Genomic DNA, 18932 nt, shown 5'->3' on the forward strand with positions numbered 1-18932 from the left:
CACTTTTTAAAGCACCCTATTATAATATAATGTAAAGCTAATATAAAAGCAAAATCGATAACGAGTAAACTGATGGGTTTTACTAAGCGAAATCAGAAAAGGAGCCCAAAAATGTCTCGGTTACATATGTAACCTCGGTTCCCTGAGATGAAGGGAAAGAGACATTCCGTCGCTGACGCTATGGGGAGTGTCATTCTAAGCTAGTTGAAACCCTTCTACAATAACGGCAATTCTAAAATTGGCAATGGTGTTTATGCCCAGCACTTTTAGGCACGAAGCTGTCCATAAAAGCGGGCACGCAAACACCATAGTTTAGAATTTCCTGACTGAGGGACAAAGATCACCATCGTTCATCGCTCACACCTCAAAAAACTCCGAGTCTGTAGTGTGGCCAGCTTACGAAATGTCTCGTTCCCCTCGTTTCAGGGAACCAAGGTTACATACGTAATTGAGACGTTCTCCTACGAGTCAGTTCACTTGACATTGTGTCGCTGACACTACGGCGCACTACACGACATAACCCTCCCAGAGAGGGAACTGAGGCATAATACTCAGAAGAACATGATACCGCAGTCCTGCAGGACGGCGACCGACAAGAGTATGCCATAAGTGAATGACCCTCATGGTGAGCCAGGTGGGGAACACTCAGAATATACAGTATATGAACTATGGTCATATAGTATGAATTAACCCCTTCACGAACCCAGTCGGGAAGGACGATTTATTATAATGAAAGTGCTTGTAACTTTTGGGAAATACAACGGTCTATATATACAAGGAGCCCGTACTTAAAAAGAGGGGCATGAGTATATTTTTGAGAAGATCATCCTGCTGCAAAACATATGTCTTGTAAGGACACACCGTTCGTCCATGCCCATGAAGAGGCCATGCCTCTAGTTGAGTGTGCTTTAACACCAATTGGGCAATTCACACCCTGTGACTCGTAAGCCAGGTTGATCGCATCAACGATCCAGTCTTTGCTTGGAGATGGAAATTCCTTTCGTTCATCCTCTATAACACACAAATTGCTGGTCGGACAGTCTGAATGGTCAACTGCTCAGTGTATGTGTGTAGCACTCGCACAGGGCATAATAAATGCAAGGACTGTTCCTCATCCAAATTAAATGGAGGGAAAAAGGCTTGAAGGTAAACCACCTTCTCTCTGAAGGGCATGGTTAGAACCTTAGGCACATAGCCTTTTCTGGGTTTGACAGTGGCTTTTGAAAGACCCGGACCAAACTCCAGACATGATCTGTCGACTGACAGTGCTTGCAAATCACCGACCCATTTTACTGAGGACAGAGCCAGCTGTTATGTGGTCTTAAGAGAAGAGTCCAGAGGCTCGAAGGGAGGCCCCACAAGTGCTTTTAGGACCAAAGTTAGGTTCCAAGTTGGAACTGTAGGCGGGTGAGGGGGGTTTAGCCGCCTCGCTCCCCTAAGGAACTTATGATTAAATCATGTTTGCCTATAGAGGTGCTGGCTTCAGGTGTGTGATACACAGATATAGTCGCCACATAAACTTTGAGCATTGATGGATTGAGCCCTGCGTCCAATCGCTCTTGAAGAAATGTGAGAATTTCCGGTATGGGGCAGTTCACCGGGACCAATTAGTGAACACATTCCATTTCAGTGCATAAAGGCGTCTCATAGACGGCGCTCTAGCCTGTAAAATCATAACCGACTGAGTCAGTTTTGGCACGTTTAGCACGCTCTGTTCAGGGTCTCCACACATGGAGGGCCATCCAGAATCTCTATCATTTCTGGAAGCCAGGACTGATTGGGCCACTTCAGCGCAACCAATAGAATCGTTTCTTTGTCCTCTCGGACTTCGCATGTGACAGAGTGAAGGAGGTTGTGACGAGGAGGAGGGTGTGGCCGGGCCGTGATGACGCATGCCTGGCACTGAGTTGACTAATCAGCAGGAGAGAGATAAGGAGCGGCCGGGACACAAGTTCAAGGGAGCGAGAGAGAGAGAGAGACGCACGTGTTGTGTGTGTGCATCTTTATTTTGTTTATGTTGGAAAGCAGTTTATATTATGTTTAAGTTCCTTTGTGGCATCAAAAGTTTATGTTGATTGTTCAGCCGGTTCCCACCTCCTCCTTGCCCATCCTGTGATTATGTTACAGTGGTACACCAGGGGAAACGCATATTTGCTTTTCACAGGCCATTTGTGGGACATATGTCGCCAGCAGGGAGATGGCACTTCTTGGCGGTTTATGTATGCCATATCTGTCGTGTTGCCCGAGCGAATCAGAATGTAATTCGCTATTTTAGACTGAAAAGCCTTCAAGGCTAAGAAAACAGCTGACTGCTCCAGGAAGTTGATGTGCCATGCCCTCCTTGCACCTGCCCAGGTGCCAAAGGCCGGGCGCCCTTCACACAATGCACCCCAACCTGCGGTGGAAGACTCTGTGGTCACCACTTTCTGCCTGAAAACCTGCCCCAGCATGACACTTTGCTGGTAGAGCTGTCCAAGGTGCTGTAGCAGCTAGATAGCGGCGTGATATGCGATGCGTATCCACCCTTTGTGCCAGGCATGTCGTGGCACACGGTGCTTGAGCCAGCACTGAAGCGGTCTCCTATGTAAAAGACTTAATGGAATGACGGCGGATTCCGCCTCCGTAAGCCCCAATACTTTTTGAAACAGCTTCAGTGGAAGTGTTCTCCCCAGTTTGAACTTAGACAGACACTCGAGAACGGCCTGAACACACTTGCTCGTGAGAAGCGCACGCTCGCACAGCAAGTCTCTGTGCTGGCATAGCATAACCTCTGATTGGGCCAGTAATAGCCAATCGTTGAGGCAGTTCAAAATGCATATGGCGCTCTGTTTCAGAGGGGCGATTAGCGCATCGATGCACTTTGTGAACGTGCAAGGAACCAGGGACAACTCAAATGCAAATCTCAAAAACATCCTGTGATGTGGTACAATTTGTACATGAAAGTACATGTATTTCAGATCTATCAACGCAAACCAATCGCCTGGGCGGGCGTGTGCTAAGATCTGTTTTGAGTAAACATTTTGAACGGGCGCTTCACAAGTGCACGATTCAAATGATCTAAAATTGGCTTTCTTTCCTGTAAGAGCTCGCCACGCGTCCACGTAACGGGACAGAGGACGATTTTTTTCAAATCAAAATCAAATCAAATCACTTTTATTGTCACACAACCATATGCATAAGTGCAACAGTGGGTGAAAGTCTTGGGTGCAGTTCCGAGCAACATAGCAGTCATGACAGTGATGAAACATATACCAATTTACAATAAACATCAGATTTACACAACACAATTTACATATCTAATATACATATAATTACACAACACAATAATAATATACAATGTACAGTATACAATACACACAATATAGAATACACATACACATAATATAGAATACACATGCAATAAAAATAGTATATAAAGTGTATATAAATATTCATTCATTATATGATATAACGCTCACCATTGGGAAGCGGTTGTGCATAATGTGTGTATTTTCTGTTCATAACACCGGCATGTCTTCGTACAGAATCATGGAAGACAGAACACCGTTGAAACAGGTTGGCCGATGTGCAAATTGGAGCGTATAAACATGTTTGATAGTTTTTAGCAACCTGTCAGAAATGTCCGTTTGGTCTCGCCATGCGTCCGCATAACGGGACAGAGGGCGATTTGGTTAGTACATTATATATTATAACACACCGCTCACCATAGGGAAGCGGTTGTGCATAATGTGTGCATTTTCTGTTCATAACACCGGGGCGTCTTCGGACGGCACCGTGGAAGACAGAAAACCGTTGAAACGGGGCGGCCGACGTGCAAATTGGATCATATAGCCATGTTTTATCATTATTAGCACCTAGTCGGAAATGCCCGTAAGGGCTTGCCACGCATCCACGTAATGGGACAGAGGGCGATTTGGTTTGGTCATTGTATGATATAATGCGCCGCTCACCATTGGGAAGCGGTTGTGCATAATGTGTGGTGTTTGAAGTGGAAAAGTGCTCTTTATTGAAAACGCGTGAGCATCTGCATATGCAACAAGTGCTGTACTCTTTTTTTTTTTTTCTTTTTTTTTTTGCATTCTTTATTTGAATGTAAGACACAGAAGCAACATTTTGAACAACAATATTCCTTTCCCGACATACAGCATTGGGGAAGTGGGGAACAGCATTGTGTGTCTCTAATCGAGCCTATTATATATAATATAATACAATATAGCAATCACAATAAAGGATAATCAGGCCGAAGCGCTGCATGGAGCAGGTGTGTCGCTGAAGCGAGTACCCGTTCACCAACGAAGCGTCAGTTGGCGAGGTGTAGAATGTCTGCCGGAACACTGCAGAGGAGGGCAGAGACTTCTAAGCTTGTGAAGATTCCATACGCTGGCTCGTGTATTTCGACGGCGACAAATGTATAGGGCTTCTAAGACCAGAGATGAATCGCTGTCTTGAAGGAAGAAAATTCTGAGGAATTTGCATGCCCGCTTTTATACCGGACAGCTTTGCACCTAAAAAGGCGGGGCTTAAACACTATAGCCAATTTTAGAATTGCCATTATTGTAGAAGGTGATGTCATTTAGAAGGACACTCCCCATAGCGTCAGCGATGCAATGTCAAGTGAACTGAATCGTAAGGGAACAAGGTTATTGTATACACGCAGGGTTGGGAGGGTTACTTTTGAAATGTATTCCACTACAGATTACAGAATACATGCTGTAAAATGTCATTTTTAATGTGTTTCGTTAGATTACTCAAGGTCAGTAACATATTCTGAATACTTTGGACTACTTCTTCAGCACTGGTAGATTTGTTCACTTGTTTTGACTATAAAAACTCTGCCAGTACAGTAAGACAAAATACACATGTTAAAAATACATTCTCTGAAAAACCTAAATATCTTATGCAGTGTTGTTTCTAAAACAAGATACATCAAATTGATTTTGTTTTAAGGATTTTTAGATATTTTACAGGAAAACAATAAAAAAATTATCAAAGGTCTTACTAGAAAAAAAGAAATTATGATCCAAAGTGAATTTTCTTGATAAAAAAATATGATCGTGCCTGGTAACATGTGCATGTAAAATGACTAGAAATAACATTTTAGATTAGCGTAAAGCTGACAATTTGCTCCAAACTTACTTCAAACTTACTTCTCTGTCTGCTCGTATGAATGTAACACATCATAAGAAAGTGTTTCACCGCTGTTCAAATGCACTTTGGATCGCATCATTTATATATATAAATGTTTTCCATCTGAAAGGACTAAATATTAAATGAAACAAATGACAATAAAATGCAAAGTAATCTCTTCAGTAATCAAAATACTTTTTGAATGTAACTGTATTCTAAATACCAATGATTTATATTGTAACTGTAGTGGAATACAGTTACTTATATTTTGTATTTTAAATACGTAATCCCGTTACTTGTATTTCGTTACTCCCCAACCCTGTATACACGTATCATTAAACAGTAACGTAAACTATTATCCTTTACAGAGTGAGCTGTGTTTTGACTTTCGGTATTGATTCCTTCCACAGGTGAAGAGGTCTTTTGGCCTGTGTAACTTACAAGTGACGTATTTCGATGAGGAAAATGAAGAGGTGAGCACGCAAACTTTGATGATGTTGGAAGTATGACGTTCATAATACTACTCTCTCTCTCTCCAAAGAGAACTGAGCAATATATAACATTTAATATATATTCTAAATTTTCTTTTTAGTTAATATATTTTAATATTATAATGTTCACAAATTATAATTTTGTATGTAACTGTCGGTTTCAGGTATCAATAAACAGCCAATGTAAGTAAAAGTAAAATCTGTGTCATAGTAATAAATAAATACATAAATAAATAATTCAGGAGCGATATGTTATAACTTTGACATTGATTGCAGCTCTTATTCCTCTTTGCAGTGGAATATGAAGAGGCCCTGAAGGTAAACAATTATTGCTAACTCACTGCTGGTCATAATGTAATGGTGGTTACAACATGCTTACAGTTATTGTAGTGTATTAAGCCCATTGTTTTGGTACACTGTGCTGATGTTGCACTGCTCTTTATTTAAAGGGATATTTCACCCAGAAATGAAAATTCTCTCATCATCAACTCACTCTCATGCCATCCCAGATGTGTATGACTTTCTTTCTTCTGCAGAACACAAACAAAGATATTTTGAAGATTATCTCAGCTTTGTTGGTTCATACAGTGCAAGTGAATTTGAAGTGAATATGACTCCAGTGGTTTATTCCATATCTTCAGAAGCAATATGATAGCTGTGGGTGAGAAATATTTGAGTCCTTTTTTCTACAAATGTCCACTTTCACTTAAACTTCCACATTCTTCATTTGTTTTTGGCGATTCACATTCTTTGTGCATATCGCCACCTACTGGGCAGGCAGGAAAATTTATAGTAAAAAAGGACTTAAATATTGATCTGTTTCTCACCCACATATAGCTTCTGAAGACATGGATTAAATCACTGGAGTCTTATGGATTACTTTTATGCTGCATTTAGGTGCATTTTGTTCTGGCCACCATTCACTTGCATTGATTGGACCAACAGAGCTTAGAGATTTTTCTTAAAATCTTTGTTTGTTTTCAGTAGAAGACAGAAAGTCATGGACATCTGTGATGGCATGAGGAAATAATGAGAGAATTTTAATTTTTGGGAGAACTACTTTAAATAAATGACCTTGAAAGAATGTGAGACCTCACAGGTCTTTTTGTCTGAACCATAGAGTGCTGCACGACAGGGGAACAGACTGCAAATGAATGTGTATGAGACGAGGTGCAATATATCCAGAGTGCCAGGACCGGGTCCACCACCAGGGCCAGGGATGGGTATGGGTCAGGTGAAACCTGTTAGTGTTGGAGAACCTAAGAAGGGATTCAGGCCTCCTCAGCACTGCCCTACTTTGGCACAAGTGGTGAGTCGCAAAGTTCAAGCTGCTGTGCCAGAGGAAGGATTGGTAAGATTTTATGACCCAATGGTTTTTCACAAACACAAATGTAGCCAATGTTGTTGTTGTAGCAAATTTTAGACTGCAATTTTTTAAGAAGTTTGCATGTGTAATATTAAATATGGTATATATTTTTTAAATAGCCTATGGTATAATTTTTTTGGCCTTAACTACTGTGTACTAACATTAAATACATCCAAAACTATGGATTTACTGTGTAACTATAGTGCATCCGGAAAGTATTCACAGCGCTTCACTTTTTCCACATTTTGTTATGTTAAAGCCTTATTCCAAAATTGATTAAATTCATTATTTTCCTCAAAATTCTACAAACAATACCCCATAATGACAATGTGAAAAAAGTTTGTTTGAAATCTTTGCAAATTTATTAAAAATAAAAAACGTCTTTTGCCATGACACTCAAAATTGAGCTCAGGTGCATCCTGTTTCCACTGATCATCCTTGAGATGTTTCTACAACTTGACTGGAGTCCACCTGTGGTAAATTCAGTTGATTGGACATGATTTGGAAAGGCACACACCTGTCTATATAAGGTCCCACAGTTAACAGTGCATGTCAGAGCACAAACCAAGCCATGAAGTCCAAGGAATTGTCTGTAGACCTCCGAGACAGGATTGTATCGAGGCACAGATCTGGGGAAGGGTACAGAAACATTTCTGCAACATTGAAGGTCCCAATGAGCACAGTGGCCTCCATCATCTGTAAATGGAAGAAGTTTGGAACCACCAGGACTCTTCCTAGAGCTGGCCGCCCGGCCAAACTGAGCGATCGGGGGAGAAGGGCCTTAGTCAGGGAGGTGACCAAGAACCCGATGGTCTCTGACAGAGCTCCAGCATTTCTCTGTGGAGAGAGGAGAACCTTCCAGAAGAACAACCATCTCTGCAGCACTCCACCAATCAGGCCTGTATGGTAGAGTGGCCAGACGGAAGCCACTCGTCAGTAAAAGGCACATGAAGGACTCTCAGACCATGAGAAACAAAGATTGAACTCTTTGGCCTGAATGGCAAGCGCCATGCCTGGAGGAAACCAGGCACCGCTCATCACCTGGCCAATACCATCCCTACAGTGAAGCATGGTGGTGGCAGCATCATGCTGTGGGGATGTTTTTCAGCGGCAGGAACTGGGAGACTAGTCAGGATCGAGGGAAAGATGAATGCAGCAATGTACAGAGACATCCTTGATGAAAACCTGCTCCAGAGCGCTCTGGACCTCAGACTGGGGCGAAGGTTCATCTTCCAAAAGGACAACGACCCTAAGCACACAGCCAAGATAACAAAGGAGTTGCTATGGGACAACTCTGTGGCCCAGCAAGAGCCCAGACTTGAACCCGATTGAACATCTCTGGAGAGATCTGAAAATGGCTGTGCACTGACGCTCCCCTTCCAACCTGATGGAGCTTGAGAGGTCCTGCAAAGAAGAATGGGAGAAACTGCCCAAAAATAGGTGTGCCAAGCTTGTAGCATCATACTCAAAAAGACTTGAGGCTGTAATTGGTGCCAAAGGTGCTTCAACAAAGTATTGAGCAAAGGCTGTAAATTCTTATGTACATGTGATTTTTTTCATTTCTTATTTTTAATACATTTGCAAAGATTTCAAACAAACTTCTTTCACGTTGTCATTATGGGGTATTGTTTGTAGAATTTTGAGGAAAATAATGAATTTAATGCATTTTAGAATAAGGCTGTAACATAACAAAATGTGGAAAAAGTGAAGCGCTGTGAATACTTTCCGGATGCACTGTACATGTTGTTCTGCAAAATTCCCACATTTGCTGCTTCTGAGGTTGAGGTATGGGTAGGTTTAGGAGTAAGGGTAGGGTTAGGGTTAGGATTAGGAGTTAGAGTTAGGTTTTGGGGTAAGGGTTGGGTTAGGGGTAAAGTTAACAGTGTAACTACAAATGTAATTAAATACAAGTACTTTAAATGTAATTACAATGTAACAACCTGTATGTACATAATAAGTACATTGTATCAAATGGTTAAGTACATAGTAGTTAAGGCCACTAATATAAAGTGGGTCCATTTTTTTTATGTTGTGGTTATAAACCAAACAGAATTCTGATTACATTTTGTCTTCTGCTTTAATATCATAAAACTGCTTTTGTTTTAAAGGTAATTGTAAATGAAATCAAAGGTGGGAAAGCAGAGGATAAGACACCTCCAGCCTGGTTCACGTCATACATGGAAAAGGTACAAGAAAAAAGACATTTTAAATTGACAAATGTTGTCCTGTGCCAAAGTGTGTAAGTTTCTGAGTCATCATTAAAGAAACAATTTCTCTCTATTATTCTCTCTTAAAAATCTGATGACTGGTACAGTTTAAGGACCAGGTGGTTCGGGAGGCAGTAGAGAAAATCTGTAGGGAGTTCTCTGGACAATGTTGCATCCATAAGCCGGTGGGAGCAGAGGCACAGATTCCTGAAGTCACTTCATCCACTCTACCTGGGGCCCCAAGTTCAGCTCCAGCCTGCAGCAGCTGCCGGGGCCAGACCGCAGGTGGTGGATACCAATGCAGGTTAGATAGATCTGAGTGAGGCAAAATGCTGAAACAAAGCAACTAGAGGTAAACCGATAGTGGATTTTGCCGATACCGATAACAAAAATAATGGAATAGGTTGTTAACCTATTATCACCCTATAGTTTTTAAAATTAAAATAAATATAAATAAAAATTATTAAATGTAAAAAAAAATCTTAGTCTTTCCTTACTGGATTGGTACAGACATAAAGACTACTAAAGTCTAAAATATATAAAATCCCAGATTTAGTTTATTGTTTAACCAAAATCCCAAGATTTGGTGCACAATGTGGGACTTTTTACTATAAACAAGCGCAAAAAACACTAGGGACTCTTATTTTGAAACGTCTGTGCTCCCAGCTGCTCACAAAATCACATAAGTTAAACAAAACATACACTTTTACAATTATCTAAAGATGGACAACATGACAGCTCCCCAAAAGTGGAGCCAAAACATCTCGATCACCCCCTAGTAGCAGGCTGCATTATAGGTCATGAACCCCGTCCCCTCCATGTTAGTGGATGGGACATGAGCCAAACTAAAAAATCAAAGTACACCTCAAATAAATTTTTCCCAAAGATGGTTTCTGTCATTTTAGGTACTTATCACGTTGATGTATGTTCAAATGTTTATGTTTCTGATAAATGTGGTTTTAAATAGTTATTAGATGCTATAAAAAGGAGATGTGACGTCATGATTGACAGCTGTGATTGATGGCTTCTCTGAATGAAGTAGTATCGGAGGTACCTGCAGACTTCTTTTCGGGAACTTCGGGAGGAGATGAAGCGTTAACTTTAACTTTTAATTTTCCGTAACTGTGATTGTCTGTTTCAAACTGACAACATTAGTTGATCTGCAGTAAACTGTGCCCAAATCGACCTAAGGGATCTGAGGGATCATTGCAGTTCCCTTACAACTCAGTACACTTGACATTTCGTTTATTAATGCATATGGGGAGTGCCTTACACAACCTAGTTGAAACCTCTCTACAGTAACGGCAATATTCTAATATTGGCTGTGGTGTTTGAGCCCCGCCTGTTTTGGCGCGAAGCTGTCCTTAATAAAAACAGGTGCACATACACCATTTCCTCAGAATTTCTTCCTTCAAGACAGCGATCATCTCTTGTCTAGAAGCCCTCTACCCTTCACCGTCTATATATATGAGTCAGTGGGCGGAATCTTCACGTCAATGAGAAGAATCTCAGCTCCCCTGCAATGCTCCGGTGAACATCACTCTGCCTCACTGCTTGACGCTTCGCTAGTGAACGGGCCTCAGCATCCTGATTCCCTGCAGCGCTTCAGCAGGTGTTGTGTATATTGTGTATTGCATATTGTGTGAAATATAAATATATGTTTATTAATATATTATATCTAAATGAGTCGCTTACGTGTTCGCGTCTTTTTAAAGGTGTCATTCCGTAAGTGTTCCTTGTGCGAGAGGCACATCCCGCCATCAGATCAGCACGAGAGCTACATTTACTGTCTGGGCCACGCCCATGCAGAGTGAGCTCTCATGAAAACAGACTGTCCTTACTGCGAGGGCATGAGTCTCAGTACGCTTCGCTTGTGAATCGCCCTCGTTCTGAGGGACGATTCAGCCTCACACGCCCTCCCACCCACCTCTTTTGTGATACCGAGGATTCACACGAGGAATCCTCGTGGCACGGTAGGGCCACGTGGCCTCGTCTCATTCAGCGGTTCTGATGCTGGGAATGATAACGACGAGGTTATGTCTCTCGCTGCATCAAGCGAGTGGTCAGTGGATCCCCCCAGCGAGGGCGAGGAGTGTGCATGCACCACTGACATGGAGATGCTCCGCGTCCTTACCAGGGCGGTCGAAGAGCTTAACCTTGAGTGGTCTCCCCCAGAGGAACCTGAACAGTCTCGCCTCGATGAATGGTTCCTGCTGTCTGGATGCCGTCAAGCGGCCGCATTCCGCAAATCTGCCCCATTCTTCCCTGAAGTTCATAACGAACTGTCTAAGTCCTGGCACGCGCCCTTCTCAGCACACTTGTGCAGTGACGCCATCCTCTCTAATGTGGATCATGGGGAAGAAATGGGTTATGCCCAACTATCCCCTGTGGAGGAGGCGGTAGTGGCACACTTCTGCCCAGCGAGTAACAGGGTGTTAAAATCACACCCCATACATCCTTCCAAGCCATGTTGACAAATGTCCGCACTGGCTGAAAAAGCTTACTCAGCAGCAGGACAAGCTGGATCAGCACTCCACTCAAGCAAATGGACGAGCAAGGCTTCGATCCAAAGACATTCAAAGAGCTTCTGCTCTTCACCGATACAGACTTAGCACTACGTGCCACAAAACTCACTGCGCAGGCCATCAGCAAGTACATATGCAATCTGGCAGTTCTGAATCGACATGTATGTCTAAGCCACAAAGAAATGAGTGATAGAAAAAAAGCCACTTTGTTGGATGCTCCAGTGTCTCCAGCTGGCCTCTTTGGCAGCTCTGTGAATAAGTTTGCTGAGCATTACGTCGCAACTCAGCAGCAGTCACAGGCTATGAGGCACTTTATGCCCAAACGGAGTACATCACAGCCGTTTCGGGCCAGCACCTGACTAAAAGCCCCATACCTGCTGCCTCAGCGCTGGCACCTGCCGCTGCCGAGCCACCGGTTAGGCCACGCAAGGCGTGGCCCAAATGGAAGCAGCCGTATCAGCACCCATTCAAAATGATTACTCAGAAACGGATCTTATCGCATGTTCGCCCACACGATTGGTTTGCATCAACAGATCTGAAGGATGTGTACTTTCATATCCGAATTGTACACATCACAGGATGTTTTTTAGATTAATGCGGTTCTCGCCCCTCTGAAACTGAGTGACGTGAGCATCTTGAACTACCTCGATGATTGGCTGTTACTGGCACAATCAGTGGCTCTGTTATGCCAGCACAGAGACTACTGCTTCAACATCTAAACAGCTTGGGCCTCAATGTGAACTGGGTGAAGAGCACGCTCTCCCCCAGCCAACAAATCTCCTTTTTGGGAGTCCACCTCAACTCCACGAGCGGGCACACACACCTCACGAGCGAGCGCATTCAGGCCATTCTACACTGTCTGTCTCAGTTCAAACTGGGGAGAACACTTCCAGTGAAGTTGTTTCAAAAAGCATTGAGATTTATGGCGGCGGCATCCGCCATCATTCCATTAGGTCTCTTACACATGAGACCTCTTCAGTGCTGGCTCAAGCGCTGTGTGCCACGACATGCTTGGTGCCATGGGCGCATGAGCATCCCTATATCCCGCCGCTGTATAGCTGCTTTAGCACCTTGGACAGCTCCTGCCTTTTACCAGTGAGGTGTCACGCTGGGGCAGATTGTCAGGTGGAAAGTGGTGACTACAGATGCTTCCAACACAGGTTGGGATGCGGTGTGTGATGGATGCCTGACATTCGGCACCTGGACAGGTGCGAAGAAAGCGTGGCACATCAACCACCTAAAGCTATCGGCTGTATTCCTAGCCTTGAAGGCTTTTCAGTCAGAAATAGCGAACTGTGATGTCCTGGTTCACTTAGACAACATGACAGTTGTGGCATATATAAACCGCCAAGGCGGAATTCATTTACCGCCACTGTTGAGACTGACGCGTCACCTCCTCCTATGGAGCGAGCATCAAATCCTCTCCCTGAGAGCATCATATCTCCCAGGCTGTCTGAATTACGGCAGTGACCTATTGTCATGCCAAGGGGTGATACCGGGCGAATGGAGACTTCATCCTCAAACTGTATTGAGAATTTGGGAAATATTCGGCAAAGCAGAAATCATTCTATTTGCCTCAGTGGGGAATACCCACTGTCCCCTCTAGTATTCGAAGTCCAAGCCCCAATGGGAGCAGACGCAATGGCCCACAAATGGCAGGTGAAATGCAAATATGCGTTTCCCCCGGTGTGCCTGATTCACTCTGTCATATGCCAAGTCTGAGAGGACAAGGAAACGATTCTATTGGTTGCACCAAAATGGCCAGCCAGGGTTTCCGGAAATGATAGAGATGCTGTACAGCTCGCCATGGGAAATACCACTGAGGAGGGATCTCCTCTCTCAGGCGCATGGCACAGTCTGGCATCCCCAGCCCAAGTTGTGGAACCTGCATGTGTGGCTTCTGAACAGAGTGTGTTAAATGCACCAGAACTGATGCATTCAGTCATGAACACCATTTTACAGGCCAGAGCGCCATACACGAGACACCTCTACACGCTAAAATGGAAGGTGTTCACTGATTGGTGTCTGTCACATGGCAAAAACCCAGTAAACTGCCCCATACATGAAATTCTTATATTTCTTCAAGAGCGATTAGACACAGGACTCATTCCGTCAATGCTTAAAATGTATGTGGCGACTATATCTGCGTATCACGCACATGAAGCTGACGCTACTATAGGCAAGCATGACTTAAAGGGTAAGACTTGCCCAATTGGTGTTAAAGCACACTCAACTAGAGGCATGGCCTCCTTATGGGCATGGACGAATGGTGTGTCCTTAATAGACATATTTATTGCAGCACATTCGCAAGGTTTTACAAACTATAAGTAACGTCTCTCTCTTCACAAGTCCTCTCTGTTTAGAGCGCTTGCTATTCATTGACCAAATGTATATACTTATGCTCCTCCCTTTAAGGATGAGCTCCCCATCTTTTTACACAACCGCCTGCATTCAGGCCATTGTAATTTACCATAAGTCACAAGTACTTACATTATAAATAAACTCACTTCCTGACTGGGTTCGTGAAGGAGTTAATTCATACTATATGACTATAGTTCATATATTCATTCTGAGTGCTCCCCTCCTGGCCCAACATGAGGGTCATACTCATACTGCGGCATACTCATGTTGGTCGCCGTCCCACGAGACTGCGGTGTCGTGCTTCTATAACAGCTCACAGGCAGAAGGGAAGGAGAACACAGGGAAGGTTATGTTGTGTAGTGCGGCGTGATGGGATTTTGTTCCTCATGTGCATTAATAAACGCAATGTCAAGTGAACCGAGTCGTAAGGGAACAACTCGGTTACGTACGTAACCTTGGTTCCGGAAGACAAAGGGAACGAGACATTGCAAACGATAGCCACACTACAAGACTTAGAGTTTTTGAGGCACGAGCGATTTAGAAATCCTTGTTCTCATTCCCTTCGTCTCAGGATCTGAGTTTATGTATGTAACCAAGAAATTTTTTCAGTAAGTTAAATTTTTGCTTTGTAAGCTAATCATTAAATTAATGTTATTAGGTAGCTAGCTAAGACAACAAGCAGTCTAACGTTAGCTATGTGGAAAAAAGCAGGTGATCGGTAGCTAGCAGTTACTAATTATTATTTATTTTAGAAAATAATATGGTAAAAATCTGAATTATACTCTGTCTAAAGAAATTGTTCTACTGTGCTTGAGCCGGTACTGTAGTACAGCCATTAGTTTCGGGCAGGTGTATGGGCAGGACCTCGATACCGCGGCTCCACCCCACGATCACTACTGCACCGACTCTGGCTCCAAATGACTTAATCAGCGCAAGATAGCAGTGCCCATTTCCAGGATATTTTGGCTTCATTTTTGTATAGTGGGGGGAAGTGGAAATGCATTATCCATCTTTATATACAGTCTTTGGCCTCAATCAGCTCCCTAGTTCAGTAGTCAGAGCACTAATCAGGGAGTTGGCCATTTTAAAGGCGGTCTCAATCGCAAAATCATTCCAGTGCACTGAAAAGTTTGCTCCCTAAAAAAATCCCACAATGCACCTTAAAAACCAGGGAGTATTGTTGCACACTATGACTTTGTCCAAAATCGCCCCCTATCCACTATATAATGCACTATTTTGGATGTCGGCCATTTTGTAGTAGTGTTTGAATTCGTTCCCTACATCTCGTTCCCTACATTTGTTCAGTCATTCTTACCCACAATGCAACGATGTTCGCCGGCGCCATCTTGCCTATAATCCAACGTGGGTTGGACTGACGTGCAGGAAGAGAGAGAGAGAGAGAGAGAGAGAGAGAGAGAGAGGAAGCACAAGAGACGCCAGTTAACAGCTTAATTTCATTCCTGCAATGTTTTATTTCACACTGACTGTGATGTTTTTTCTTACCAGAAATATCGTCATGTCTTCTGAAGTCTCTCAAGTCATTAATAGATGGGCACAAGTGTAAATATATGATGTCACAGCCTTGTTTTCTCTTTAAAAGAGATGTTGTTTGTAATGCCTTTCATCCATAATTACAATGAAAGGGAAAGAATCTTTTAAATATTAGAGTTGTTAAAAAAAACATTTAAAATACGCACACACACTTTATATTTTTATTTCTTTAATGTCATTTATCTTTCATAATAACACTGTACATTTGAATATCTTCAATGAAAATGAATGATAGTGTCATTTATACAGCGATCGTGCTGATTAAAAACAGTACTTAAATGCGTGAGCTCATTATCGTGTCACAGGTGATTGAGTCATAAGTGTCCTGATGTTCAGTGGATGAACACCCTTGCCAGTGCCCAAATTTGTGTTCACGATATACTGATTCATGAGATATGGAGCTAGGGAGCTGATTGAGACACCCAATGTCTTACAATAGAAACACTATAGTAAGTAAACAATGTGATATAGGCCAATAAATACTGTATGAGCAGCAATTCATCAATAGTAGATCGATGTATGTGCTGATTTTTCCATATAGTTGCATTTTTCTTTGCATGCCCTCACTTCAATGTAGAAAACTTGATTATAGGGGTGGGTAAAAATATAGATTTACTGATGCATGGCGAACTTCATTTGAACAGTCTTGATATCGATTAAATCCCAGATCGATCTTTTACTCTATGCGCAACTCTTCTACAATGAGAAGAAATCACTCGCATTTGCAACCAAATTTAGCTATGCGACAAAAATGTATATATTTGGCAACTACTCACCAGAGAATGTATTGTCTATTATAGTGGTGGAATATTCAGCAGCGAGATCCTTTTACTCCCTGTTGAGAGTAAAAGTTGTTCTGTGTAATGCATGTTCAAAGACGAGATCCAAGCAGCCTATTTGTCAATGAATATTGTCTCTTTTAAAACCCTTTCTGTTCTCTACAGTCAGTTGATGATAAAAAATAAAATAAAAAGTAATTCTAATCATGCATGGCACAGATGAGATGGAGCCATTCAAGTCTTCATTAACATGCACTCATCTACAGGCCTATTTACAGAAATGCTGGTTTTGTTAAAGAGACAGTGCCGGTTTAAGCATGTGTTCAACAAATCAATGTAAATGGTATAAATTATGCAATTAAACATATAAACATGTAACAAACAATATTTATTGATTGAATACATGGATTTGATCATTTTTAAAAAGCCAAAATGTGACAAAAATTATGAAATAAAATATAACTAGTAAAATGTATATTTTCATAATGTATCTAGTTAGAAGGTTCCCTGTAAAATTCACAGCATTAGCTGGGAGATAATTTCTTTCATATGTAAGCAAAAGAGACATTATAACTGAAATATATCCATATGAATTGATATCGAATCAAATCAGAATCGAATCGAATCTGGGAATCTGTATCAATACCCTGCCCTACTTGATTATCTAATCAAAAATAACAAAATATGCATTGAAATGAGGATAATAATATGGATGAATATTGTCAATAACGAATGATTTAGATACAGCAAATCCCCAAGAGCTATCAGGCCATAGAGGAATAAAAAATCAACTTTCGGCAACTATTGGTGTTGATTTTTGCTGATAACTGATCCAATTCCAAATTCCAAAAACAACTATCAGTACCAATTCATTGGTAAAACCAATATATCAGTCAACCTAGATTTTATAATGAGCTGGGTTACCAAATAAAAACCAAGTGAGCAAAAAATAGTATTGCACAGTAAATAGGTGTAATAGACTTTCATTTTGTTGTTTGCCTTTTAAGTTTTATTTTGTTTCTTTTTACGCAGTGTGTGTACCTCCTGCACTCTGTGTGAGCCTTGCAGCTTCTCACATGATCCAAGCCACAACCTTGTGAGAGCCAGAACTCCGCTGTCCATTCCTGAGCATGGCTCTCCAGCACCAGACCACAGCAGGTGGGCATTTGTCCTCTGTTTTAGATGCACTGGCATCAAAGTTCAGAATAGGTTGAAATAATCAAATCTTCCTCTGAAGGTTCTACAGAAGGGGTGACCGGAGCTTTCGAAAGGCAGAAAAGCAGCGTCTTAAAGCAGAGAAGCGACAGCTTAAAGCGGAGGTGAAGGAGATCAGGAAGCAGCTGAGGATGGAGAGAAGAGGACTACAGTGGAGTGCTCCTGGAGAAGGGAACTCTTCACCTGTTCTGCTGCAGCCACGGGCCACACAGGCAAACAGCCCAGAGTAAGAGCTTACACCCCTCTACCACCTGAGGTTACTTGTCTTTCAGTGAATAAGAACATTTTAATGTATATTGAAACCTCTGCTTTTTGTCATTATCTTTTTTGTTTTTATGTGTTTTAAAGGCAATGCATCCTATAACTGATTTTTGTTTGTTATTGCAGTCGTCCTAAACGCCCATGCCCACTGGCTGTGCCAGCTATGACTGCTCTTCTACTGGATGAAAACCTGCCTGATGGATCACGCCTGCGTCCTGGGACCAAATTCATCAAATACTGGAAAATGAAAAACAGTGGAAGAGCGTGCTGGGACTCGGAGACCAAGGTAATCACACATACTCTGAAGAGAATAAACAATTAAACATACAAACCTGATTGTCCTATTTTAATCCCTCCTCAGTTGAAGTTCATGTGGGGGAACCTGGCAGTGGGCTCAGCTGAAAGGTGGCGAGAGGTTGCAGTTCCCACACTGCAGCCAGGTCAGGTGGGTGTGGTCAGTGTGGCTCTCTGCACTCCGACGCTAGAGGGCACTTATACCTCCCACTGGCGCCTGGCACACAGAGGAGAGCAGTTTGGGCCACGTGTGTGGTGTAGCATTGTGGTGGATCCTCATGCTCCTACTGCCATCTGTGCTGACGGGCTGTTGGTGTCCCCTTGTGTCACCCCGCAGGTACGGCAGCTTTGCAAACACACCCTCAAACACCACAGAAATACTCTTTATCTGCACAGCTATTGAAATGTACATTTGAGTCTGTCGTCCTACTTGTCTACTGGCGTGGAAAAAAATGAGCTCAATACTTCTTAAAATGCTAGAGATCTGCCACTTTGGGGGTTGTTTGTAGAATGCATAGCAGTATGGTTATCTTCAGTATGATCTGTGATTGCTTTTAATGTACAGTCAAGAAAATAAACATATAAATTCACAATTACAGTTAGAAAAATGCTAACTTCTTTCCAGAATGCTCAAAATATACATATGGTGACAATTTAGTGGACTGCTCACCTTCACACCAGTGGGCATGTATGGTTAAAAGTATTAACTTATAGGTAGAACACTATGTTACCTATGGAATACAATTCATGTCCTT

The 18932-nt window shown here is 42.4% G+C and overlaps 1 protein-coding gene across 5 annotated transcripts in view; it reads left to right on the forward strand.

The window, feature by feature from the left end:
• LOC127452284 (next to BRCA1 gene 1 protein-like) overlaps positions 1–18932 on the forward strand; it is a 37866-nt gene that overhangs the window by 726 nt on the left and 18208 nt on the right. For 3 of the 5 annotated variants that reach the window (XR_007899229.1, XM_051717638.1, XM_051717642.1), the window contains exons 2-11: positions 5538–5600; positions 5783–5801; positions 5914–5936; positions 6739–6969; positions 9093–9170; positions 9299–9495; positions 17440–17565; positions 17645–17848; positions 18010–18169; positions 18245–18514. Coding sequence is in view for 4 of the 5 variants with exons in the window: in XM_051717638.1 (XP_051573598.1) it covers positions 5538–5600; positions 5783–5801; positions 5914–5936; positions 6739–6969; positions 9093–9170; positions 9299–9495; positions 17440–17565; positions 17645–17848; positions 18010–18169; positions 18245–18514 (1371 nt within the window). In the remaining variant the exon portion in view is untranslated. Of the gene's footprint in view, positions 1–5537; positions 5601–5782; positions 5802–5894; positions 5937–6738; positions 6970–9092; positions 9171–9298; positions 9496–17439; positions 17566–17644; positions 17849–18009; positions 18170–18244; positions 18515–18932 lie in introns of all 5 variants that reach the window. The other 2 variants (XM_051717639.1, XM_051717640.1) reach the window with 2 other exon arrangements.

This window comes from Myxocyprinus asiaticus, chromosome 14 (genome assembly GCF_019703515.2).
Source record: "Myxocyprinus asiaticus isolate MX2 ecotype Aquarium Trade chromosome 14, UBuf_Myxa_2, whole genome shotgun sequence".
NCBI classification, from domain to species: domain Eukaryota; kingdom Metazoa; phylum Chordata; class Actinopteri; order Cypriniformes; family Catostomidae; genus Myxocyprinus; species Myxocyprinus asiaticus.